General features: G+C 49.3%; 2 protein-coding genes across 5 annotated transcripts in view; one reads left to right on the forward strand and one right to left on the reverse strand.

The window, feature by feature from the left end:
- Window positions 1-11,756, reverse strand: part of NEFH (neurofilament heavy chain) — a 40,551-nt gene extending 28,795 nt beyond the window's left edge. The window contains exons 1-4 of the mRNA XM_058158791.1: window positions 11,677-11,756; window positions 10,843-10,970; window positions 9,350-9,771; window positions 8,339-8,797 (exon numbers count right to left, since the gene is read on the reverse strand). Of these exons, the coding sequence (XP_058014774.1) occupies window positions 8,339-8,797; window positions 9,350-9,771; window positions 10,843-10,970; window positions 11,677-11,756 (1,089 nt within the window). The remainder of the gene's footprint in view (window positions 1-8,338; window positions 8,798-9,349; window positions 9,772-10,842; window positions 10,971-11,676) is intronic.
- The window catches only part of AP1B1 (adaptor related protein complex 1 subunit beta 1), a 36,773-nt gene continuing 21,163 nt past the window's right edge, over window positions 9,605-25,214 (forward strand). The window contains exons 1-9 of one of the 4 annotated variants that reach the window (XM_058158469.1): window positions 9,605-9,718; window positions 13,423-13,486; window positions 14,537-14,642; window positions 15,683-15,818; window positions 18,321-18,566; window positions 20,434-20,624; window positions 21,740-21,961; window positions 22,710-22,830; window positions 24,466-24,561. In XM_058158469.1, coding sequence (XP_058014452.1) covers window positions 13,450-13,486; window positions 14,537-14,642; window positions 15,683-15,818; window positions 18,321-18,566; window positions 20,434-20,624; window positions 21,740-21,961; window positions 22,710-22,830; window positions 24,466-24,561 — 1,155 coding nt within the window. In that variant the 5' untranslated portion in view covers window positions 9,605-9,718; window positions 13,423-13,449. Of the gene's footprint in view, window positions 9,728-13,422; window positions 13,487-14,534; window positions 14,643-15,682; window positions 15,819-18,320; window positions 18,567-20,433; window positions 20,625-21,739; window positions 21,962-22,709; window positions 22,831-24,465; window positions 24,562-25,214 lie in introns of those variants that run through there. The other 3 variants (XM_058158471.1, XM_058158470.1, XM_058158472.1) reach the window with 3 other exon arrangements.

A 25,214-nucleotide genomic window follows, 5' to 3' on the forward strand; every position in this document is an offset into this window, starting at 1 on the left:
ACCTTCCAATCTTTGCCAGTTACCTGCAGTTTTCTGTCTCAGCTAGCAAGCAAGCTCAGAAATTGTTCTGCATTGCATTTGGCCTCAAATGCACACAATAAATTCCAAATTCTCAATGGGGGAGACAGCCTAAAAGCTTAGGCTAAGGAAGTACAATACAGAAGTGTTGAGGATTTTGGGCTCGATAGATGGGGAAGAAATGGAAGGAGTGACAGATTTTATCTTCCTGGGCTCCAAGATCACCGCAGATGGGGACTGCAGCCAAGAAATTAAAAGATGCTTGCTCCTGGGGAGGAAAGCCATGGCAAATCTAGACAGCGTACTAAAAAGCAGAGACATCACCCTGCCAACAAAAATGTGTACAGTCAAGGTTCTGGTTTTTCCAGTTGCAATGTACATCTGTGAAAGTTGGACCACAAGGAAGGCTGAGCGCCAAAGAATTGGATCCTTTGAACTCTGGTGCTGGAGAAGACTCCTGTGAGTCCCTTGGATTGCAAGGCGATCCAACCGGTCAGTCCTAGAGGAGATCAACCCTGACTGCTCTTTAGAAGGCCAGATCCTGAAGAGGAAACTCAAATCCTTTGGTCACCTAATGAGAAGGAAGGATTCACTGGAGAAGAGCCAAATGCTGGGAACGATGGAGGGCAAAAGAAGAAGGGGACGATGGAAAACGAGGTGGCTGGATGGAGTCCCTGAAGCAGTCGGCGTGAGATTAAATGGACTCCAGAGGATGGTAGAGGACGGGAAAGCCTGGAGGAACGTGGTCCATGGGGTCACGATGGGTTGGACACAACTTCGCAATTAACAACAACCTTTTATTTTATTTTTTATTTTGTTTATTTTGTCGAGCATGTGTTTTATGACAGATCCAAGTGTAAACCAGAGGTGGGTTTCAGCAGGTTCTGAGCAGTTCTGGAGAACCAGTAGCAGAAATTTTGAGTAGTTCGGAGAACCGGTAATAAAAATTCTGACTGGCCCCGCCCCCATCTATTCTCTGCTTCCCGAGTCCTAGCTGATCGGGAGGGAATGGAGATTTTACAGTAACCTTCCCCTGGAGTGGGGTGAGAATGGAGATTTTACAGTATTACTTCCTCTGGAGTGGGGTGGGAATGGAGATTTTACAGTATTACTTCCCCTGGAGTGGGGAGGGAATGGAGATTTTACAGTATTACTTCCCCTGGAGTGGGGAGGGAATGGAGATTTTACAGTATTACTTCCCCTGGAGTGGGGAGGGAATGGAGATTTTACAGTATTACTTCCCCTGGAGTGGGGTGGGAATGGGGATTTTACAGTATCCTTCCCCTGCCACGCCCACCAGGCCATGCCACACCCACCAAGCCACGCCCACCGAACCGGTTGTAAAAAAAAATTGCAGCCCATCACTGGTGTGTAAACATAATTATAAATCCATGTAAAGGACACGAATAAAAGAAAACATTAAGACAGGAACCGTAGGCACGCTGGTGCGCTTCTGCACGCCCAACCTGTCTTGGGTTGGCGCTACCCGGGACCTAGGTTGTCTCTGTTCTGCAGTGGTTCCTCAGCTAAGCCCAAAAGGGAATGAAGACCTCAATGCTGCAAAATTGGAATTGATTTATCGAAGGCTTGCAATTCACGGGGAAGAAATCCACCCTGAAGGACGTCCAAATCGCGGCTTTGCCAGGGAGAACCTGGCCGTGTTTTCAGGTTTCCACCCGAGCAGCATTCTCGTCTACTTGACAGCGAGGCAAAAACCTGCAATCTGGTTGATTTAAATGAAATTCGCCTTACGCTGGAAAGAAACGGTTGGCACAACGCTTCCCTGGGGGATTTCAAAGGAGCCGGCCGATCCTGTACAAACGCTTACCGGCCAGTATTCCGTCAAAGCATGAAAAAAGTTCAAAAACGTCCCAGAATCGATGAAAGGTGACCTTGTAAAAGAAAATGGGTAAAAAGAAAAGAAACGGAACGGAATCGATACGGTGGTTATCAACGATCCGAATGACTGATAATTCTGCAGACAAGAAAAGAAAACCTGACTTCAACAGGAGCATCCTGGCCAGTTAGCAATTTGTACATTTAAAAATAAATAAATAAATCTGGGCCGCCTGGAAATTTAGTTTGTACAGGTGTCAGTTAAGGCATCTGGCTAGAAAGCGGGAGAAGGTGAGTTCTAGTCCCACTTTAGGCATAAGAGTCAACTGGGTGACTTTGGGCCAATCATCAGGAGACTGGGAGTTCTAGTCCAGCCTTAGGCATGAAAACTAGCTGGGTGACTTTGGGCCAATCACCAGGAGACAGGGAGTTCTAGTCCTGCCTTAGGCATGAAAGCCAACTGAGTGTCTTTGGGCCAATCACCAGGAGACTGGGAGTTCTAGTCCCGCCTTAGGCACGAAAGCCAACTGGGTGACTTTGGGCCAATCACCAGGAGACGGGGAGTTCTAGTCCCGCCTTAGGCACGAAAGCCAACTGGGTGACTTTGGGCCAATCACCAGGAGACGGGGAGTTCTAGTCCCGCCTTAGGCACGAAAGCCAACTGGGTGACTTTGGGCCAATCACCAAGAGACTGGGAGTTCTAGTCCCGCCTTAGGCACGAAAGCCAACTGGGTGACTTTGGGCCAATCACCAGGAGACTGGGAGTTCTAGTCCTGCCTTAGGCATGAAAGCCAACTGAGTGTCTTTGGGCCAATCACCAGGAGACTGGGAGTTCTAGTCCCGCCTTAGGCACGAAAGCCAACTGAGTGTCTTTGGGCCAATCACCAGGAGACTGGGAGTTCTAGTCCCGCCTTAGGCACGAAAGCCAACTGGGTGACTTTGGGCCAATCACCAGGAGACGGGGAGTTCTAGTCCCGCCTTAGGCATGAAAGCCAACCGGGTGATTTTGGGCCAATCACCAGGAGACTGCGAGTTCTAGTCCCGCCTTAGGCACGAAAGCCAACCGGGTGACTTTGGGCCGATCACCAGGAGACGGGGAGTTCTAGTCCCGCCTTAGGCACGAAAGCCAACTGGGTGACTTTGGGCCGATCACCAGGAGACTGGGAGTTCTAGTTCCGCCTTAGGCAGGAAAGCCGACTGGGTGACTTTCGGCCAATCATCAGGAGACTGGGAGTTCTAGTCCCGCCTTAGGCACAAAAGCCAATTGGGTGATTTTGGGCCAGTCCCTCTCTCTCAGCCCAAACCAACTCACAGGGTTGTTTTTTTGTGGAGAAAACAGGAGGAGGAAAGAATGTTAAGTTTGTTCGCCACCTTGAATTATTTATACAAATAATAAAGGCTAGATATAAAATAAATAAATAAAATATATAACTGTGCATCTTTACAAGAATGAACCCTATAATAATACAGGCGTTGCCCTTCATCCCAACCGCAAATTCTTAGGAAAATTCCTAAACCTCCCTTTTTAATGTACAACTTGTTGGCAGTGTGTTAAAACAAGATAAGGTTAATGCCCTCTTAAATTTGGCATTAAATTAGATAACTTGCTTTGGGTTTAAAATTCATAACCGTTTGCGCTCCATTCACACTGCACACTGCAGGCGCGTTGTCTGTGGATGATGGGTATCGCAGAGAGGCTCATCTAGAATAATCTTTCTCAACCTTGGGCACTTTTAAGATGAGTGGACTTCAACTCCCAGAATTCCCCAGCCAGCAGGCTTTAAGAAGCATTGGACCAAGTTCAACTCCCAGAATTCCCCAGTCAGCATGCTGACTGGGGAATTCTGGGAGTTGAAGTCCACCCATCTTAAAAGTGCCCAAGGTGGCGAATCAAGAATGGAGGCATTGCAAAATATCTATTATCCGTTTAAAAACTTTCCAGAAAAGCTGCCGTTCTCTTTTGCGGATGTCGAGAGAAACGTCTTGGCAAATTCAAAACCGGAGCTACTAACTACATCCTCTTTTCCTAGAATTGAGGTTTCCGAGTTAATTACTCAGCAAAAGCAGGCAATATTTATATATATATATATTTATTCGTTTCCTTCTCTGCTCAAGGCCGTGTTACAATTCCTGGAAAGGCAGATTCTGTGAATTGCCCAGGCCAAAATATATGAGAATATATGTTCCCCCCCCCCAAAAAAAGACACACAACCTTGGCAGCCATCCTGAACTCGTTGATACACACGGAGAGGCAGGGGGCTGGGCTGCCCAAAGTCACCCTGAAAAGCTGCACCAGCAAATTGGGATCGTTGGGGGGGCCTTCCTAGCAATGGGGAATTCAGAGGAAACAGCTGCAAAAACTCGATTCTGTTTTGGCTGACTTCTCTTTTCTTTGGAGGACATACAATCCCCGTCAGCACTGCTGGCTTGCAGAGAGGAGAGAGAGAGAGAAAAAACCCACATACACACACCCGAGTTGCGTTTCCTGCTGAAAAGTGCAGTTGCTGAGGGAGGGAGAAAGGAGCGATGCTGGATTTGGTGGGGGAGTCCTCTAAGCGAGGGGTTGTCTTCTCTAGGGGGTTGAACTTGACCTTGCATAGATTGGGCAGCTGCAGAACGGTTTTGCCTCCAGATGTTGTAGGGGCTCCATCGCTGGACTCCCCAAAGGTTTTTTTTTCCAACTAGATTTTGAACGGAATAGGAATAGAATAGAATAGAATAGAATTTTTTATTGGCCAAGTGTGATTGGACACACAAGGAATTTGTCTTGGTGCATACGCTCTCAGTGTACATAAAAGAAAAGATACCTTCATCAAGGTACAACATTTACAACACAATTGATGGTCAATATATCAATATAAATCATAAGGATTGCCAGCAACAAGTTACAGTCATACAGTCATAAGTGGAAAGAGATTGGTGATGGGAACGATGAGAAGATTAATAGTAGTGCAGATTCAGTAAATAGTCTGACAGTGTTGAGGGAATTATTTCTTTAGCAGAGTGATGGCCTCTGGAAAAAACTGTTCTTGTGTCTAGTTGTTCTGGTGTGCAGTGCTCTATAGCGTCGTTTTGAGGGTAGGAGTTGAAACAGTTTATGTCCAGGATGCGAGGGGTCTGTAAATATTTTCACGGCCCTCTTCTTGATTCGTGCAGTATACAGGTCCTCAATGGAAGGCAAGTTGGTAGCAATTATTTTTTCTGCAGTTCTAATTATCCTCTGAAATCTGTGTTTTTCTTGTTGGGTTGCAGAACCGAACCAGACAGTTATAGAGGTGCAAATGACAGACTCAATAATTCCTCTGTAGAACTGGATCAGCAGCTCCTTGGAAATACAATAACCGAGTCGGAAGGGACCTTGGAGGTCTTCTAGTCCAACCCCCTGCCTAGGCAGGATATCCTACACCACTTCGACAAATGGTTATCCACCATCTTCTTAAAAACTTCCAGTGCTGGAGCATTCACAACTTCTGGAGGCAAGTGGTTCTGTAAAATAGACTATAAAATAGAATAACGGAATCGGAAGGGACCTTAGAGGTCTTCTAGTCCAACCCCCTGCTTAGGCAGGAAACTCTACACCACTTCAGACAAATGGTTATCCAACATCTTCTTAAAAACTTCCAGTGTTGGAGCATCCACAACTTCTGGAGGCAAGTTGGAGGCAAGACTAAATGATCTCCAAGGTCTCTTCCAAAGATATTCTTCTATGTTCTAGGTTTCCAACGTCCTTCCAAGATCTGCCAGCAGAGCAGAACCTCTGGGAAGCCACCAGCTCTTTCTACTTAAAGCATCTCCCAATACTTGGGGGGGGCTCTCTCGCAAAGAAGAGGGGGTCCACCTATTCTTCAAAGCACCCGAGGGCAGGGCAAGAAGGGACGGGTGAAAGATCACGAAAGAAAAATCCCACCTGGAACTAAGGAGAAACAATTCACCAGTGGAACGGCTTGCCACCAGAAGTTGTGGGTGCTCCATCACTGGAGGCCTTTCAAGAAGAAACTGGACAGCCATTTGTCTGGAATGGCATAGGGTCTCCTGCCTGAGAAGTGGGCTGGACTAGAAGATCTCCAAGTTCCCTTCGAAGTCTGCTATTCTGTAAACCAGGTTATGGAAACGTAGAACATTGGAAAGGACCTCTCGGGGTTCATCTAGTCCAACCCTTTGTTAACATGCTGGAACCTATTATATATTTTACAAGAATAAAGAATAAAGAATATTTTACAAGAAGAGTTCTCCATTCCTCTGAAAACAATAAAATACCTTATCCCACCAGACTTGAAATCCTAGGTTTAGAAAACTTGGAACTCCGTCGCCTTCGACAAGACCTAAGCTTAATTCACAAAATCATCTATTGTAATGTCCTTCCTGTTAAAGACTACTTCAGCTTTAATTGCAATAATACAAGAGCAACCAATAGATTTAAACTTAAATGTTAACCGCTTTAATCTAGATTGCAGAAAATATGACTTCTGTAACAGAATCATCAGTGCTTGGAATACTTTACCTGACTCTGTGGTCTCTTCTCATAATCCTAAAAGCTTCAACCAAAAACTTTCAACTATGGACCTCACCCCATTCCTAAGAGGACCATAAGGGGCGTGCATAAGCGCACAAACGTGCCTACCATTCCTGTCCTATTGTGTTTTTTTTTCTTTTCTTCTTCCTATATATATATTGATGCTTATACCTCCTAATATTTACTCATATATATGTTTATATACTATATAATCCTTTTTATATGATGTTGTGACAAAAATAAATAAATAAATAAAATAAATAAATAAACCTGCATTTTCAGCGCGGTTTAGGACCCTAACCCTAACCTAATCTTGCATAGCTTCTTCTCTAGAAACACTACACTACTAACCAGAGCATATAAAATATTTGCTAGACCAATTCTTGAATACAGCTCGACTGTTTGGAACCCTCACCACATCTCTGATATCAATACAATTGAACGTGTCCAGAAATATTTTACAAGAAGAGTTCTCCGCTCCTCTGAATACAACAAAATCCCTTATGCCACCAGACTTGAAATCCTGGGTTTAGAAAATTTAGCCTTCGACATGACCTGAATTTAACTCATAGAATCATCTGTTACAATGTCCTTCCTGTCGAAGACTACTTCAGCTTCAATCGCAACAATACACGAGCACACAATAGATTTAAGCTTAATGTTAACCGCTCCAATCTTGATTGCAGAAAATATGACTTCAGTAACAGAGTTGTTAACGCCTGGAATGCACTACCAGACTCTGTGGTCTCTTCCCAAAATCTCCAAAGCTTCAACCAAAAACTATCTACTATTGACCTCACCCCATTCCTAAGAGGTCTGTAAGGGGCGTGCATAAGAGCACCAGCGTGCCTACCGTTCCGGTCCTATTGTTTTCCTTCGTTATTATTATTATTATTATTATTTATTTGATTTTTATACTGCCCTTCTCCCGAAGGACTCAGGGCGGTGTACAGGCAAAGTAAAAACAAACAATACAATATACAGTTTAAAATGCAAATTTAAAAAACTTATTATAAATTGGCCTGAAACTTTAAAATATATAAAAACTAAAACCCCATTTAAAAATTAGTGGTAGAAAATTTAAAATCAATAAAATTTGTTAGCCTGCCGAATGAAAAGATATGTCTTCAGTTCATGCGAAAGGTCGAAGGTCAGGTATTTGGCGTAAGCCGGGGAAGCTCGTTCCAGAGTGTGAGCCCCACAGAGAAGGACCTTCCCCTGGGGGCCGCCAGCCGACATTGCTTGGCGGACGGCACCCTGAGAAGTCCCTCTCTGTGAGAGCGTACGGGTCGGTGGGAGGCATGTGGTAACAGCAGGCGGTCCCGTAAGTTATATCCAATTAATATAGTTATTACAACTCATACTCATATATATGCTTATATATTGTATAATTATTTTATGCTTATGTATACTGTGTGACAAAAATAAATAAATAAAATAAAATAAATAAAACTCATTGATGGAGGCAGGCAAAGCTGAACTAGAATAGAATGGAATGGAATGGAATAGAATAAAAAAAATAGAAATTGAAATTTAGAATAGAATAGAATAAAAATTAGAAATATGGAATAGGAATAGGAATAGAATAGAATAGAATAGAATAGAATAGAATTTTTTATGGGCCAAGTGTGATTGGACACACAAGGAATTTGTCTTGGTGCATAAGGAGAATAAAATACATTCATCAAGACTTCTAAGGTACAACCCTTAATGATAGTCATCGGGTATATGTTTTATAAGGAGTATATGTTTTAGTTCAATGCAGGTTGTGTATGATTGTTTTTCTGTTTCCCTCTATTACAAAATAAAAACAAGATTTATTTTTTATTTTTTTGAGAGAGAAAAAAAAAATCCTACGCTCTGCAGCTTCGCAAAATAAAACCGGCCGTCGTTTTGCAAAGGGCGCCAGGTTGGGGGGGACGGCGGCCAACATTAGCCCCTCCCAGCATCCCTCCCCCTTCTCCCCCCCACCACGCAAAGCATGCTGGGACTTGTAGTTCCCCGCCTGGCAGCCGGTGGGGGCCAGCGGGCAGCCGGTGGGGCCAGCGACCAGCCGGATGGGTTTGGATTGAAGCCGGGGGGGGGGAGCCCCGCGAAGAGCTCGGGACGTAAAAGCGAGGACCGGCGCCCGGCTGGCTGGCTGGCTTGATTTTGCAACGGGCGCCCGCTGCAATTCCGCCCTTGCGCGCGCTCCCGCGGAGGTTGCTTCCCTCCCGCGCGCTCCCGCGGCCTTCCGGTCTCCTCCTCCTCTTCGGTGCCCGCCCCGGGAGCGCGCTTGCGTGGCGTCCGCGATCCCGAGACTTCCGTCGGGGCCCGAAACCAACCGGAGCGCCGCGGAGGTACGGAAGGTGGGCGCCAGGTTGGGGAACCTCGCTTGCCCTGCAGGCTGATCCTATAGGCGCCTTTTGGGAAAACTCCCCTCCCGTCCGGCTATTTTTTGGGGAGGAAGAAGTGGGAGGAGGGGCTCGAGCTGCAGAGCAAGTTGCTGATTGGGGAGGGGAAGAGGTGCTCCTGCCTGGCTTTGAAGACCCCCTCCCTCCCCCAACTGGGTCTGTTTTGGGGCAGGGGAATGAAGGAAAACGACCCCCTCTTTTTGGGGGCGGAGAGGGAATTGCACCTGCCTGGGTTAGAAGGAAGGGGAGAATCAAAGGCAGCCCCTACTCTGATCTGCTAATGTGGGACCCCATTTTTATTTGGGGGCTGTCATAGGACCCTCTTTCCTTGTTGTTGTTTTGCTGTCCCATGCCTGTTTAGATTTTGGGAGGGGTGAAGCCTCCCCCAAACACACACACACACCTATCTGCCTTTCCAAGGAGAGAAGCCCCCTACCGCCCCCATCATTGCAACCTCTCTTTCGTTTTTGGGGTGACCAGGGGATGGGGATAACAACTGTCTTTGGGGAGTGTGGGGAGGGGGGCTGGACGGCCTCCTGGGGAAGTTTAGGAGCCCCTCCCAGCATCCCTCCCCCTTCTCCCCCCCCACCACGCAAAGCATGCTGGGACTTGTAGTTCCCCGCCTGGCAGCCGGTGGGGGCCAGCGGGCAGCCGGTGGGGCCAGCGACCAGCCGGATGGGTTTGGATTGAAGCCGGGGGGGGGGAGCCCCGCGAAGAGCTCGGGACGTAAAAGCGAGGACCGGCGCCCGGCTGGCTGGCTGGCTTGATTTTGCAACGGGCGCCCGCTGCAATTCCGCCCTTGCGCGCGCTCCCGCGGAGGTTGCTTCCCTCCCGCGCGCTCCCGCGGCCTTCCGGTCTCCTCCTCCTCTTCGGTGCCCGCCCCGGGAGCGCGCTTGCGTGGCGTCCGCGATCCCGAGACTTCCGTCGGGGGCCCGAAACCAACCGGAGCGCCGCGGAGGTACGGAAGGTGGGCGCCAGGTTGGGGAACCTCGCTTGCCCTGCAGGCTGATCCTATAGGCGCCTTTTGGGGGGGGAAAAACTCCCCCTCCCGTCCGGCTATTTTTTTTGGGGGGGGGGAGGAAGAAGTGGGAGAGGAGGGGCTCGAGCTGCAGAGCAAGTTGCTGATTGGGGAGGGGAAGAGGGGTGCTCCTGCCTGGCTTTGAAGACCCCCTCCCTCCCCAACTGGGTCTGTTTTGGGGCAGGGGAATGAAGGAAAACGACCCCCTCTTTTTGGGGGCGGAGAGGGAATTGCACCTGCCTGGGTTAGAAGGAAGGGGGGAGAATCAAAGGCAGCCCCCCTACTCTGATCTGCTAATGTGGGGGGGGAGCCATAAGGGACCCCATTTTTATTTGGGGGGGCTGTCATAGGACCCTCTTTCCTTGTTGTTGTTTTTGCCGTCCCATGCCTGTTTAGATTTTGGGGGGGGGGGGTAGAAGCCTCCCCCCCCAAACACACACACACACACACCTATCTGCCTTTCCAAGGAGAGAGAAGCCCCCCCCTACCGCCCCCCCCCCCATCATTGCAACCTCTCTTTCGTTTTTGGGGTGACCAGGGGATGGGGATAACAACTGTCTTTGGGGAGTGTGGGGAGGGGGGCTGGACGGCCTCCTGGGGAAGTTTAGGAGCCCCTCCTCCCCACTTCCCTATGTCCCGTTCCCCCCCCCCTTCTATTGCACTGTAAAATTTCCCAAGGAAGGAAGGAAGGGCTCAAAATTAAGGGGAGGGGGGCGGAGAAGGAAGGGGGAGCTGTTGTTATCCTGACTGTCTCTCGCCTCCCCCCCTCCCCGCAACCAGCCGCTGGAAAACATCTGTAGCCTTACATAATCCGAGCCGGCTTGTGTGTTTTTTGTGTAGCTCTGGAAAGAACGACGCAAAAGCGGGGTGTTGTGTACCGTATTGATGGCTTTACAGCTAGGCCTCGACTTACGACGGTCCGCTCAGGGACCGAAGTGACGACGGCACGGGGGTGGGTGGGAAAAGCTGAGGTTTTTCACATTGGGGACCGTCGTAGCATTCTCCGACATCCCTCCCTCGCCCGACGGTCGCGTCATCCCAACCGGCAACTGACTCATATTTACGACGGTGGCAGCCCGTGTCCCGGGGGGGCTCACGGGACGATCGGTTCCCGTTGGCGACCTTCAAAAGGTTGGAAAGCCCGATTCGCTTAGCAAAGCGGGCGACTTGTTTAACAGCCGCTTCGGAGTCGCTTGAACGAGGGTGACGAGGAGGGTTTTAAGAACGAGGCAAAGCTCACTCAACCGGCGTCTCGCTTAGCGGCGGACACGCCGGGCTCAGTTGTGGTCGTAAGTCGAGGACTCCCTGCGTTTATTTGGGCCCGCTGCGTCGTGTGAATTGAACCCCCTGGCGTGCATTTAAAAAGTTAATCCGGTCGCCTGTTTCAAAGTGCCCGGATTGGATTGTGGATTAAAAGCAGCCGTCCCTGAATCTGTGAAAGGAGACTGACGCTTCAAAGAGGGCCCCTGAGCATACACAGAGTGCATTTCTTTCCATTCTTGGGTTAGCGTTGCCTTCTTGTGAAATTTGACCTGATGCTCCTTCCTTCGTTTTTTAAGAAATCATCTATATCATTTAGGGTTAAGTTCACTTTTAACTAACTTACACTAAGTTTTTCCACACTGACAACCGTTGTGGCATTCCCCCCCGTGTGGTCACGTGATCAAAATCCGGCCACTGACTCACACTTACGACGATCGCTGGGATCCCCTTTCGCGACCTTCTGACAATCCCAAGTCAAGTGGGGCGGGAAGCCAGATTTTACTTTTGAACCACCAAGTTGCTGACTTATCCACCGCCGCGATTCGCTTACCGAGACGAAAGCCAGGGCCAAAATTCAGTTAACAACCGTCTCGCTTAGTGACAGAAATCTTGGCCTCGGTTGGAAAACGGGCCACGTCCTGATCTCGGCTTTAGAAAAGGACATTTCGGGGATTCTGTGCCCGGAGAAATATTTGGCGTTTCTCCGGTGACCCATCAGTCCGCCAAAGATGGAATGAAACCTGTGGCGGATTACGAACGCAGATCCGACAAGCCAACTTCCTGTTTGGGGAAGTTAAGGTGGACGGGGTGGGGGGGTTTCTACTTGTCTGTCGTTGTCTCTGAGCTACTTGGCACGAGCGTGTGTTTTTTTTGTGGGTCTTGTCGGGCGAAAACAACGACGGCAACGACAACAACAACCCCAACCGCTACCAACCGTAGAACGGGCCCGATTGTTGTTTTATCCGGTTTAACCTTCTGGGAGATTTAGTTCCACGCCCGCCGGCCGTAAGGGCAGCTGCTAACCAGATTAGTCGGAGGCCCGCCGGCCTCCCTTGCCTCTCCAAGCCTTTTTCCCGGAGGGAACTGAAGCAGAAAACCCTTTCGGAAAGTTCCAGATAAGACCAAAAACTTCAACCAAAAACTCTCTACTATTGACCTCACCCCATTCCTAAGAGCACCAACGTGCCTACCATTCCTGTCCTATTGTTTCTCTTTATATATATATATATACTTATACCTCCTTATATTTTCTCATATACATGTTTATGTACTACTCTTTTGTGTGATGCCTAAGTATATTGCTATGACAAAATAAATAAATAAAAATAAATAAATAAGACCTATCAGATGCAGGTTTTTCCTCTCTTCCCCCTTCCCCTCACCCTTTCCTCTCCTCTCCTCCCCTCCCCTCCCCTTCCCTTCTTTCTTCCTTCCCCTCCCTCCCTCCCTTTCCTCCTTCCTCCTTTCCCTTCCCTTCCCTTCCCTTCCCTTCCCTTTCCTTTCCTTTCCTCCTTTCTTTTTGTTCCCTTCCCTTCCTTTCCCTTCCCTTTCTTTTCTCCTTCCCTTTCGTTTTCTTTCTTTTCCTTTCCTTTCTTCCTTTCCTTTCCTCCCTCCCATTCATCTTATTTTCTCCTTCCTTCCTTCATCCCTCCCATTCATCCTATTTTCTCCTTCCTTCCTTCATCCCTCCCTCCCTCTCTCCCATTCATAGCATTTTCTCCTCCTTTCCTTCCTTCCCTTCCTCCCTCTCTCCCATTAATCTTATTTTCTCCTTCCTTCATCCCTGCCATACCACCTATTTTATCCTTCTTCCCTCCCTCCCTCCCATTCATCCTATTTTCTCCTTCCTTCATCCCTCCCTCTCCCATTAATCTTATTTTCTCCGTCCTTCCTCCCTCCCTCCCATTCATCCTATTTTCTCCTTCTTTCCTTCCCTCCCTCTCTCCCATTAATCTTATTTTCTCCTTCCTTCATCCCTGCCATACCACCTATTTTCTCCTTCCTTCCTCCCTTCCTCCCATTCCTCCTATTTTCTCCTTCCTTCCTTCATCCCTCCCATTCATCCTATTTTCTCCTTCCTTCCTTTATCCCTCCCTCTCTCCCATTAATCTTATTTTCTCCGTCCTCCCTCCCTCCCTCCCATTCATCCTATTTTCTCCTCCTTTCCTTCCTTCCCTCCTTCCCTCCCTCCCTCTCTCCCATTAATCTTATTTTCTCCTTCCTTTTTTCCCTCCCTGAACAACTAAATTAGCCCTTTTCTTGACTTTCCTTCTCCTGCTGCTAAGCCTCGGAGAATTACCCATTGTTTTAAACCCGTGGCCTCTTTTTTCCATCTTAAATCTCTCTTACCGTCTCGTTTTTTCTTTTCTTTTCTTTTGCAGAGGTGACCGAACCAACCAGGCATCAAGATGACTGACTCCAAGTATTTCACTACTACCAAAAAAGGTAAGAGGGCACCTGGGGTGTGTGTGTGTGTGTGGGGCTAGCTGGCTGTGCTTCTCCAGGTAGGCCCAAGGTCGAATTCACAGAAACATCCAAGCCCAAGTTGAAATAAGGGCCAGGGTTTGCCTCTGGTCACGTGGAGTTATTTTATTTTGATGTATATTCCATTCATTTGCCGATCGTCTTGTTTTGGAAGCCAAAGAATCAAAAATCGAAGCATCGCATTGCGAATTCACAGCTGTAGTGATTCGACTGAGCGACCGGCGAGAAAGAGCGTAAACTTGGGCAAAACTTGCTTTAAAAATGGTCTTGGAAACGGATCGGGACCGCTGTGATTCACAGACCATGGTTCTATTTTGATGGTTTGGCTTCGACCCGAGATAGTGTTGTGGTCTGCTAGCAGCCTGCGGAGCTGGCAACGGAGTCGGAGAGCGATGAGGCTGAGGAAGAGCGTGGGCCAGTCCTGGAGGCTGGGGAAAGCCCGGATGAGGGCTCTGCGTCAGAGGCAGAGGTTGGGCCAGGGCCATCTGGGAGTGATGTGCGGACTCTGGAGCCTCCAGAGGCTGACAGTAGTGAGGCAGAGGAACAGGAGGAGCCTGTTCCTAATGCATGCATGAGAAGAGCTGCTAGAAGGCAAGAGCAGCTCAAGCAAAGAGGACGACTTGGGAGTAAGGCCAAGAGATGATTGGCCCCTCCCATAAGGCTTAAAAGACCAGCAACGGCGTTTGGGCTCTTTGCTGGAAAACAACGTTGATAGCTTTGTCTTGTATCGGCGTCTTCTGAACTTTTGCCAAGAAAGGCCTTTGGCAGTTTACCTAATTGGACCAAGGTTGGTGATAGGACTGAGGAATTTGTGTTGGGAGGAATTTGCTTTAATTTATTTGAACTAGCACTGAGAATGAAGTTAATTCTCAGCTGTTCTAATAAAGTTTGTTTTTTCATTGACTGAGTTTCCTACTTCCTACTTGGGCCTGGGTCACAACAGATGGTGGTCGGTCAATAAATGTTGCGCTCTATTGTGGTCATTAAGCCGAGGACCAAATTCTTTTCCAGGGGAAATATTTGAACTGAAGGCCGAACTGAACAGTGACAAGAAAGAGAAGAAGAAGGAGGCCGTGAAGAAAGTGATTGCGTCCATGACAGTCGGGAAGGACGTCAGGTATGCTGTCCTTGGAAGACGTGAGCACCCAGCTGGGTTCTGTCTGTCCGTCGGTCGGTCGGTTTGTTTCATTTAGTTATTGTTATTTTCATAAGGCGGCCGACATGCAATACTCCTTCCTTCCTTCCTGTTTTCCCCACCACAATAATCCTGTGAGGTTGGTTGGGATGAGAGGGGGATTGGGACAAAGTCATCCAGCTGGCTTTCGTACCTCAGGGAGGACTAGAACTCACCGTCTCCTGGTGGTTGACCCGAAGTCGCCCAATTGGCTTTATATGCCTAAGGTGGGACTAGAATTCACCGTCTCCTGGTGATTGGCCCAAAGTCACCCAGCTGGGTTTTATGCCTCAGGCGGGACTAGAACTCCCAGTCTCCTTGTTGTGTCTGCATCCCCCCCCGAGCCGGGCCCCCTGCCAGAAAGTGACTTGGAAAGTGAGGGGGAAGGGCCATCAGGACTTAACTAGGGAGCACCGGCTTCCCTGGCTCAGCTCCAGGAGCCAGAGGCAGGCCAGGTGGAGGAGATAACGAGGCCTCCGTCCCCTGACCCTTGCCCCCCCCAGGTCACACCTCCAGACCCAGCTGATGGCAATCAGGCCTGGCTGGACCCTAGGTTTCGTAGGCAGGAGAGGCGGGAACAACAGAAGCAGGGGTGGGGCAGGCCTAGGAAGTGCTGAGTCATGGAGCCACACCCCACAGGATATAAAAGCAGCAAGGGCTGCTATGCCTCTTCGTAGCAGGCAAATCAACTGCTTGACTAGAGCTGAAGTACTGTTTGTTGACTCATCGGCATCGAGGGAGATAACAGAGCCACTTGGCAGACGCTCGCTAGTTTGCTGCCAGAGCTGATAGTGCCGGCTAATTAAGCCATCGCTCGGACGGAGGCGAGGGGGAAAGAACATCCCTGGTGATTGGCCCAAAGTTGCTCAGCTGGCATTTATGCCTCAGGCAGGACTAGAACTCCCAGTCTCCTGGTGATTGTCCCGTGTCATTTCTCGGATACGAAAACGATCTTTTAACCCACCTTCCATTTCTCCTCCCAGCGCTCTTTTCCCAGATGTGGTGAACTGCATGCAGACGGACAACCTGGAGCTGAAGAAGCTGGTTTACCTGTATCTGATGAACTACGCCAAGAGTCAGCCTGACATGGCCATCATGGCGGTCAACACCTTCGTTAAGGTGAGCGCGGCTGTGCCTTTTGGGTGAGCGGTGGCGGAGAAAAGCCAGGCGACATGTTTTCAGTAGGCTGATGGAGAGCTAGCAGAGTCAACTGGCAAAGTCACTAGACTTGCCTCCCAAAATCTTTTCTGGGTACAGTCCATGCTAGATCCCTCTTTAGACACTGCGTTCGTGACACTTTGTCGTGTCCCACTCCTCTGACGGCCGGGTCTGGGAAGTCTGTATCAAGCGTGGCCACGAAGCCTCTGCAGCTTTGCCAAATTCCTGTCAGAGTTCTCAGGGCAGGCAGGAATCCAAGGTGTGACTTCAGCAAACCAGATGAGACTTTGCTTGACTCAAGGAATGCCAGAAAGCAGATCCTTTATATAGGCCATGGGGGTGTGGCTCCATGACTCAGCACTTATCCAGGTCTGCCCTTCCCTTCCTTTTGCTGACGTCGCCTCTCCATTCTCCGGAAGCGGGGATCTGTCCACGTTTTGTCCTCCTGCTCAGCTGCCGGCAATTCCAGCTCGTGGCTGTCTTCTTGCTCACACGCTGTGTGTGTGTGTGGGGGAGGTTTATTTGCTCAGTCTGTCTGGGCATGGTGCCAGGGCTGGGGGTTGGAGGCATGCCAGGCCATTCTTCTTCACTATCAGTCTCTGGCTCAGATAACAGGAGATGGGAGGGGCCCGGCTGAGGAGAGGGGGGCGGGCGAGGCACAACACACTTGTTCATGATTCAAATGAGGTGAATCTGTACTTAAGAATGGAGGCGAATCTACGTGTCCCGGGATAATGTTGCCGGATCCAATCTGGGTCCGTCGCCTGGACCAGAGGTTTTGTCTTCCGAGCTTCCGGACTCGTGCTGGAGCCAATCTTCAGAGTGTGTGCTGTTCCTGTGTGTCATATTTATAGTGTCGGTTGTATGTGGTTTTACAGATGTTGATTGGGGTGTGTTGATGGCTGGCTTTTAAGTCGTTGGCTGTCGTTTGTTTGTGCTGCCCAGCCTTCACCTTCTAAGTACTTGAGTGGCTGGTGGTAAATCAGCACTCCTGTTGACTGATGAGGGACCTGTTTCCCAGACTTCGATCACTTCCCTGGCTGTTTATGTGCCTGCTCGTCCAACAATCTTAATAGCTGGCTGTTTATGTGCCTACTCGTCCAACAATCTTAATAGCTGGCTGTTTTTGTCCCTGCTTGTCCAACAATCTTAATAGCTAGCTGTTTATGTACCTGCTCGTCCAACAATCTTTATAGCTGGCTGTTTATGTGCCTGCTCATCCAACAATCTTAATAGTTGACTGTTTTTGTCTCTGCTCGTCCAACAATCTTCTTAATAGCTGGCTGTTTTTCTACCTGCTCGTCCAACAATCTTAATAGCTGGGTGTTTTTGTTCCTGCTTGTCCAACAATCTTAATAGCTGGCTGTTTATGTGCCTGCTCGTCCAACAATCTTAATAGCTGGCTGTTTTTGTCTTCTCGTCCAACAATCTTCTTGATAGCTGGCTGTTTTTGTGCCTGCATGTCCAACAAACTTAGTAGCTGCAAAATTGAATGTGTGTCCTTGTTCATTGCAGTGTGAGGCTGCCAGTGATTTTCTGTACTTGTACCTCATCAAACGTGTAGGTGCAGATTAGGTGAAACTTGGCTCAATAGCAGTAACTGCAAAAGGGATCTTTTTGCTGGAATTAAATGCTGGATTTTGACAAAAACGTCTTAAATCACAGTCACCTTCACCGCATTTGGCTACAAACGGCTATAAATGTGGGCAGGTTGCCCAATGCCCAAAATACGGTCAGGTGACTGTGAAGGAGAAGCAGGCTGTCAGAACTGGGTCATAAGTACCTTTTTGGGGTGGGGGTCCGCTGAAACTTCCACCAGTTTCTAAGCCACTTTGTCAGGGTTCCGACGGATGCCCTAATTAAATCATGAACCTAGAGCCAAGCTTCAAAAGAAATCCAGTTATTTATTAGGAGCTCCATGTCAGCACAAACCCAAATGAAGCCAACTCTGACCCCACATAATTTACGGCTGTTATCATGACCCTGTTTCCCCCCCCTCCCCCCAGGGTGTGTCATCAATCACATTCGGCCAACGAAGCAATTTTGCGGGTTGTAGAGATCACTCCCCTCCGGCTGCTGCGGGTAACCCTGGGAGACAGCCTGGAGAACGATACGTCTGGGATGTGCTCCTGTCTTGGGCTGCCGTGTTGCTTCGTCGGTTTCCCCCTTGCCTATGGCAACTCGAGAGCAGGCTAGGGATCCTTTGCTAGTTGACAGACTTCGTAAGTCAAGGACTACTTGATTTACAGTGGCTTAGCAATTGGGCAATTTAGTTGTGGAACTTCAATTCTTACAGCACAGCTGAGAGTTTTAAGTCCACAAGTCTTAAAGTTGCCAGGTTTGGAGACCCCTGCCCTAGTGAAAGCAGAGTTCCTTTCACTCCCAAGTGAAGAATCTCGTGGCTGACAGAACAGCCTCCTGAAACTGGCAGGTCACCCGTACAGTTTCCCTCATTTCCACTAGGACTGCGAAGATCCAAACCCTCTCATCCGAGCCCTGGCCGTCCGCACGATGGGCTGCATCCGAGTCGACAAGATCACCGAGTACCTTTGCGAGCCGTTACGGAAATGCCTGAAGGACGAGGACCCGTACGTGCGGAAAACGGCCGCCGTCTGCGTGGCGAAGCTGCACGACATCAACGCCCAGCTGGTGGAGGACCAAGGATTCCTGGATACTCTGAAAGATCTCATTTCGGACTCCAACCCAATGGTGATTACCTCTTTTTTTTGCGGGTGGGGGGAGGGGGTTGGGATAATCTTTTCATTAAGGTCCTAAAATCTTTGGCTGGCTGCCTGTACTGTAATAGGCGGTAAGAATGTCCTTGAGAAAAGAAAAGGGGAGGGCAGGAGGAGAGGGGGAGGAGGAGATGAGGAGGGGCGAGGAGGGAAGGAGAGGAGAGGACGAGAGAGGAGAAGGGAGGGGAGAAAAAGAGGAGAGGGAGAGGAGAGAGGGAGAGGAAAGGGGAGGGGAGGAGGAGATCAAGCAAGAGAGAGAGGGAGAAGGAAGAAGAGAGGAGAGGGGGAGGAGGGAAGGAGAGGAGGATGAGAGAGGAGAAGGGAGGAGAAAGAGGAGAGGAGAGGAGAGAGGAGAGGAGAGGGGAGGGGAGGAGGAGACCAAGCAAGAGAGAGAGGGGAGAAGGAAGAAGAGAGAGGAGAGAGGGAGAGGAGATCAAGCGAGAGGGAAAGGAGGGAAGGAGAGGAGAGGACGAGAGGAGAGGACGAGAGGGGAGAGAAAGAGGAGAGGGAGAGAGGGAGAGGAAAGGGGAGGGGAGGAGGAGATCAAACAAGAGGGAGAGGAGAGGACAAGGGGAGAAGGAAGAAGAGAGAAAGAGGAGAGAGGGAGAGGAGATCAAGCGAGAGGGAGAGGAGAGGCCGAGAGGGGAGAAGGGAGGGGAGAGGAAGAGGAAGAGAGGAGAGGAGAGAAAGGGATCAAGAGAGAGGGAGATGAGGAAAAGAGGAGGGGAGGGGAGGGGGGAAAGGGAGGGGAGGAGAAGAGAGGAGGAGACAGAGATTAGGGAATAATCAGATCAAAGGCCAATGAGCCTTTAGCAGGAATTGGAGCACGGCAATCATTGCCAAAGGGACCCTCCCTAGTTTCTTTGACCATAAAGACAAGTGGGGGGGTGTTCTTTCAGACTTGCAAAGTAGATGTCCCTCTCTCCCCTCCCCCCTCGCCTTTACAGCCCAAGAAACTTTGATAACCCATTGTTGGTTTTAACCAGGGTTTGTTGAACAAGACCGTGTTTGGCCTGCAGGCGACGTTCGGTTTGCAAAAAGCACACACTCAACCGAAAACGTATTCGCGGCCCTTTTTTGCTCACTCCCGAGTTTCCGCTCCCAGTTTTGGCCATGAAACGAGGGACAATTGTAGCTACGTAGCTTTTCTGCAGTAGAAGCACCCGAATCGTGCTCAGGCTATCACGCAGCTTTTCTCCATGGGCGCCCTTTAAAATTCCAGCGCCCGCCCACTGGAGATGATTGAGCTTGTAGTCTTGTGCCTTGGCGGGGCGAGCGACAACGGACACTCCTGAGGACTGTTGTGAATAAACAAAATGGGTTGTGTTCCCGGGACGCTTTCATTTTTGGAGACCTTCTCGCCAGTTTTCCTCAGGCATCCTTGGGTCTTGGAGCATACCGCGCGAAGACCAGCCACGCGAGCAGTGGTGGTATTCAGCCGGTTTTATCCGGTTCGGGCGAACCTGTAACGGCGTCTATGGGAGGCTCTGCCCACTCACCCAGATGTCATCACCTCCCGTTTTTTATGCTCTGCGCATGCACGGAAGGCTCTTGGAACATACCATGCGAAGACCAACCACGTGAGCAGTGGTGGTATTCAGCCGGTTTTATCCGGTTCGAGCGAACCTATAGCGGCGTCTGCGGGAGGCTCCGCCCAGACGTCATCACCTCCCGTTTTTGACGCTCTGCGCATGCATGGAAGGCTCCACGCATGCGCAGAGCTGGCCTGCGCACTCACATTTGCGAACCGGTAGCGAAAGTGAATACCACCTCTGCACGCGAACGGGGTGGTCCTTTGCAAGACTGGGGTTCCGAGTTCAAGGTGGTTCTCCTTTATTTAGGTGGTTGCGAATGCGGTTGCGGCCCTTTCGGAGATCGCCGAGTCCCACCCCAGCAGCAACCTGCTGGACTTGAACCCGCAGTCCATCAACAAGCTGCTGACTGCTCTGAACGAATGCACCGAATGGGGGCAGATCTTCATCTTGGATTGCCTGGCTAACTATATGCCCAAAGATGATCGTGAAGCTCAGAGGTAATGAGCTGCAGCTTGGCTCACTTTTCTCGAGTGCACTACGTAGAAAGAAGCAACCTGACAGTTGAAAGGCCTATTTCCTTGTTTTGCGTGCCCAGTTGGAGCTTTTAAAATCCATGCCTTTTTAAATTAATGATGGTTTGTGCTTAGCGATGGAGGAGAGGGCTAGCGGGGGAGCCAGCTGCACAAGCAGTAAACGGTAATTGTGCGTGAGATCAGCTTTAGATTGAGCCTTGGCCCCGCCTACTCTTTGGTGTTGCTCCACCCACTTTTGGGAAAGCTGCTTCACACCGGCCTCTTTTTGACCTCCTGTTACCCACTTTGCCGTGGCTAAACCCACCTCGCAGGGTTGTTGGAGTGGGGGAACTCAGGGGGCAGGAGAGTTAGATGTCAACCCTGTCTCAACTTGAGCCTTCAAGTAAGTATGATCCTGAACTCCCATTTGTTCAGAAAGGTCTCGTTTACTGAAGGTCAAGTGGATTACAGCAAAGCCGAGCCAGAACTGAGATTTGTGCGCTGAGTCGCAAGAGACCCCCGATGTTGTGGCCCGCCGGAGGCCAGCAGAGTCGGCAGCAGAGTCTAAGACAGTGAGGAGGTTGGGGAGGAAGATGGGCCAGTCCTGGGGGCTGGGGTAAGCTCAGACGAGGGCTCTGCGTCGGAGGCAGAGAGAGAGCTAGACAGCAGCGAGGCAGAGGAACAGCTGGAGCCTGTTCCCAGCATACGCAGAGCTGCCAGAAGACAAGAACAACTAAGAAAGCAGGGTCGACTCAGGAGTAAAGCCATACCTTGGAGGTGATTGGCCCCTCCCATAGGAAACAGAAGAGGAGCGAACGGGGAGGGAGCTTTTGCAGGAAACAATTCGTTCGTTCCGTGACTCTGAGAGACTCTCTGCCAAGTTTTGCCTTGTACTGCATTCGGAAACTAGTTACCTGGCAGCTTTCCAAGCGAGATAAGGTCTGTGTTGATAAATATTCCTTTGAAAGACTGTTTGGACAGGCCTTGCTGACTGCGAATGAAAGGAATTCACAGTTGTGTAAATAAAAGGGGTTTGGCCGGGACCAAGACTCTGCTTCCAAGCCTAGTTCAGAACACCTGACCCTTCCTTCCTTTTTCAGCATCTGCGAGCGGGTGACTCCCCGGCTGTCTCACGCCAACTCTGCCGTGGTCCTTTCCGCCGTGAAGGTGTTGATGAAGTTCACAGAGATGCTTTCAAAGGATCTAGATTATTACGGGACTTTGCTGAAGAAGCTGGCGCCCCCTCTGGTCACTCTGCTCTCCGCCGAACCGGAACTGCAATACGTGGCTCTCCGGAACATCAACTTGATTGTGCAAAAAAGGTGAGTTTCTCTCGCACACCTGGCGAGGGGCGGAAAAGGGACGAGCATTCCTAGCATGCAGCTGTCGTGTCCCACTCCCCACTCCGCCGAATGAGTCAAGGAAGTCCGTAACCAATTTGGCAATGAAGCCTCTGCAGCTTGCCAAGTTCCTCCGAGGTTTCTCAGGGCAGGCAGGAGTCCAAGTTGTGACTTCAGCGATAGGGTCCGGTATCAGATAAGACTTTGCTTGACTCAAGGTTGGAATGCCAAAAGCAGGTCCTTTATATAGGCTGTGGGGTGTGGCTCCATGACTCAGCATTTATCCAGGCCTGCCCCTCCCTTCCTTCTGCTAGCGTCGCCTTTCAGATCTCCGGAAGCGAGGGTCCTCCCACTTTGAATTGTCTTCAGCTGGATCTGCTGCCAGCTTCTGGGAAAGGGAGGGGTCAGAGGGAGTAGGACTGAGTAATTCCAGCACTTGGCTGGGTTCCTGCTCTGACGGCTGAGCCAAAGGAACACACGCTGTATGAGTGAGGTTTATTGGGCTTGTCCTTTCACTCCTGGAATCTTCTCCGGGCATGGGGCCAGGGCCGGGGGCTGGAGGCATGACAGGCCGTTCATCTTCATTATCAGACTCAGAGTCTGATAACAGGCCTGGAGGGTCCCGGCTGAGGAGAGGAGGGAGGACGAGTCACAACAGCAGCTTGCCTGGATAGAAAAACACGGCCGTCACATTTCATTATATTTCCTTAATTTCTTTTCTCTTCTCCAGGCCTGAAATTCTCAAGCACGAGATGAAAGTTTTCTTTGTGAAGTACAACGACCCGATTTACGTCAAGCTGGAGAAGCTGGACATTATGATCCGCCTGGCCTCTCAGGCCAACATCGCACAGGTAAAGTTCTTAAAATGAAACTTCCGCCTGCCTTGCAGCTCTTCAGATCCATCAAGGATCAAGGCAGAACGTTTGAGAACGTGCAGAGTTTTGAGAAAGAAACGCCGAATTTGTAGGCCTTTCGTGAAATCTCCCACTAACCCACTGGGCCTTGCATAATGGCAGTCCTCGGCTTACAACCATCCATTTAGTGACCGTTCAAAGATACAACAGCACTGAAAAACAGTGACTTACGATTGTGTTGTTTTTTTAAAAAAACATTACGAAGGTTGTAGCATCCCCGTGGTCAAAATTGGCCACTGACTCATATTTAGCAGCAGAAATTTGGGGCTCCATTGTAAGTGGTAAATCAAGGACTTATTTACCGTATTTTTCTGACTATAAGACACACCTAAATTTATAAGAGGAAAACAACAAAAGGTTTTTGGCCTCCGCGTGCCCCATTTTTCGGCCCTTTTCCAGCCTTTTTTTTTTTGGCCCGTTTTGGAGGCTTTTTTGGCCTGTTTTGGAGGCTTTTTTTGGCCCATTTTTGAGGCTTTTTTCGGCCTGTTTTCGAGGCTTTTTTTAGCCTGTTTTCAAGGCTTTTTTCGGCCTGTTTTCAAGGCTTTTTTCAGCCCATTTTTGAGGCTTTTTTTGGCTTGTTTTTGAGGCTTTTTTCAGTCTGTTTTTGAGGCTTTTTTAGCCTGTTTTTGAGGCTTTTTTCAGTCTGTTTTTGAAGCTTTTTTCAGCCCATTTTCGAGGGGTTTTTTGGCCTATTTTTGAGGCTTTTCTCAGTCTGTTTTCAAGGCTTTTTTCGGCCATTTTTGAGGCTTTTTTTGGCTTGTTTTTGAAGCTTTTTTCAGCCCATTTTTGAGGCTTTTTTTCAGCCTGTTTTTGAGGCTTTTTTTCAGCCTGTTTTTGAGGCTTTTTTCAGCCTGTTTTCAAGGCTTTTTCGGCCATTTTTGAGGCTTTTTTTGGCTTGTTTTTGAGGCTTTTTTCAACCCATTTTCGAGAGGTTTTTTGGCCTATTTTTGAGGCTTTTCTCAGTCTGTTTTCAAGGCTTTTTTTGTCCCATTTTCAAGGCTTTTTTCAGCTTGTTTTTGCGGGGTTTTTTGGCCTGTTTTTGAGGCTTTTTTCAGCTTGTTTTCAAAGCTTTTTTCGGGCCGTTTTTTGGGGGGGGGTAAAAAATGGGCTGTCCGGAGGCCAAAAAACGGCCAGCGGGTGGACAGGGCTTCAGCAATATTTTGTCTATAAGACGCCCAGACATTTTCACCCCCTTTTGGGAGACAAAAAAGTGTGTCTTATAGTCTGAAAAATACGATACTTTTTTAATCTATCCCTGGCTCCCTCCCTGCAGAAAAAAATATATTCCTTTCTTATTAAGAAATCAGATTTGGAACAAATGCTTTTTGCAATGTATTGTTGTCTTGCCCAGCATTTCACGGAACCTTTGTTTTATTGGATTTATTTTGCGAATCTGGAACTCGCCCCACAGGCTGGCACCTCCTCCTGTTTCCAAAAAGGATGGGGTTTGGGGTTTTTTGTTTTTTTTTGTTTTGTTTGTTTGTTTTGCTTCCTTCCCCTGAAATTCCCACATTCCCTCTTGGAGAGAGCAAGTGGCTGCATTTGCGCTAAAACGTCCGGTCTCATTCGCAGGTGCTAGCCGAGTTAAAGGAATACGCAACCGAAGTGGATGTGGATTTTGTGAGGAAAGCTGTCCGGGCCATCGGCCGATGCGCCATTAAGGTTGAGGTGAGACCTTGGGGAGAAAGGACAGTCCTCTGAATGACTCATCATTGAGGGGGTCTTTTTTGGGGGCCCTCCGAGCTCGGTTTGTTTTCTTGCAGGCGTTTCATGACCCAAACTAGGTATCGTCATCAGTGCTAGAAGGGAGTGGGCTTTGTGGAGAGGAGGAGGAGGAAAGTGGAGGAGGAGGAGGAGGAGAAAGAAGAGGAGGGGGAGGAGGAGGATTGTTGGTTGTTTGGGGGCCCCTGAGCTGGCTTGTTTTCTTGCAGACGTTTCATGACCCAGCTAGGTAACGTCATCAGTGCTAAAAGAGAAGGAGTTATAAAAGAGTTATGGGAGTTATAAAGAGGAGGATGCTACTCCGTTTCTTTAAAAAAAATCTTTGGCTTCCTGAATCCAGGTTCTTTCCTTTTCCTTTTCCATTCCTTTCCCCTTCCCCTTCTCCTCCTCTTCCTTCTCCTTCTTCTCCTCTCCTTTTCTCTCCTCTTCCTCCCCTCCTCCTCCTCCTCCTCCTCCTCCTCCTCCTCCTCCTCCTCCTCCTCCTCCTCTTTTCTCCTCTTCCTCTCCTTCTCTTTTTCCTTTTTCTCCTTCTTCTCCTCCTTTCCTTCTCCTCTGTCTCCTCCTCCTCCTCTCCTTCTCTTCCTCTCCTTCTCCCCCTT

This window comes from Ahaetulla prasina, chromosome 15 (assembly GCF_028640845.1).
Source record: "Ahaetulla prasina isolate Xishuangbanna chromosome 15, ASM2864084v1, whole genome shotgun sequence".
Classification (NCBI taxonomy): Eukaryota; Metazoa; Chordata; class Lepidosauria; order Squamata; family Colubridae; genus Ahaetulla; species Ahaetulla prasina.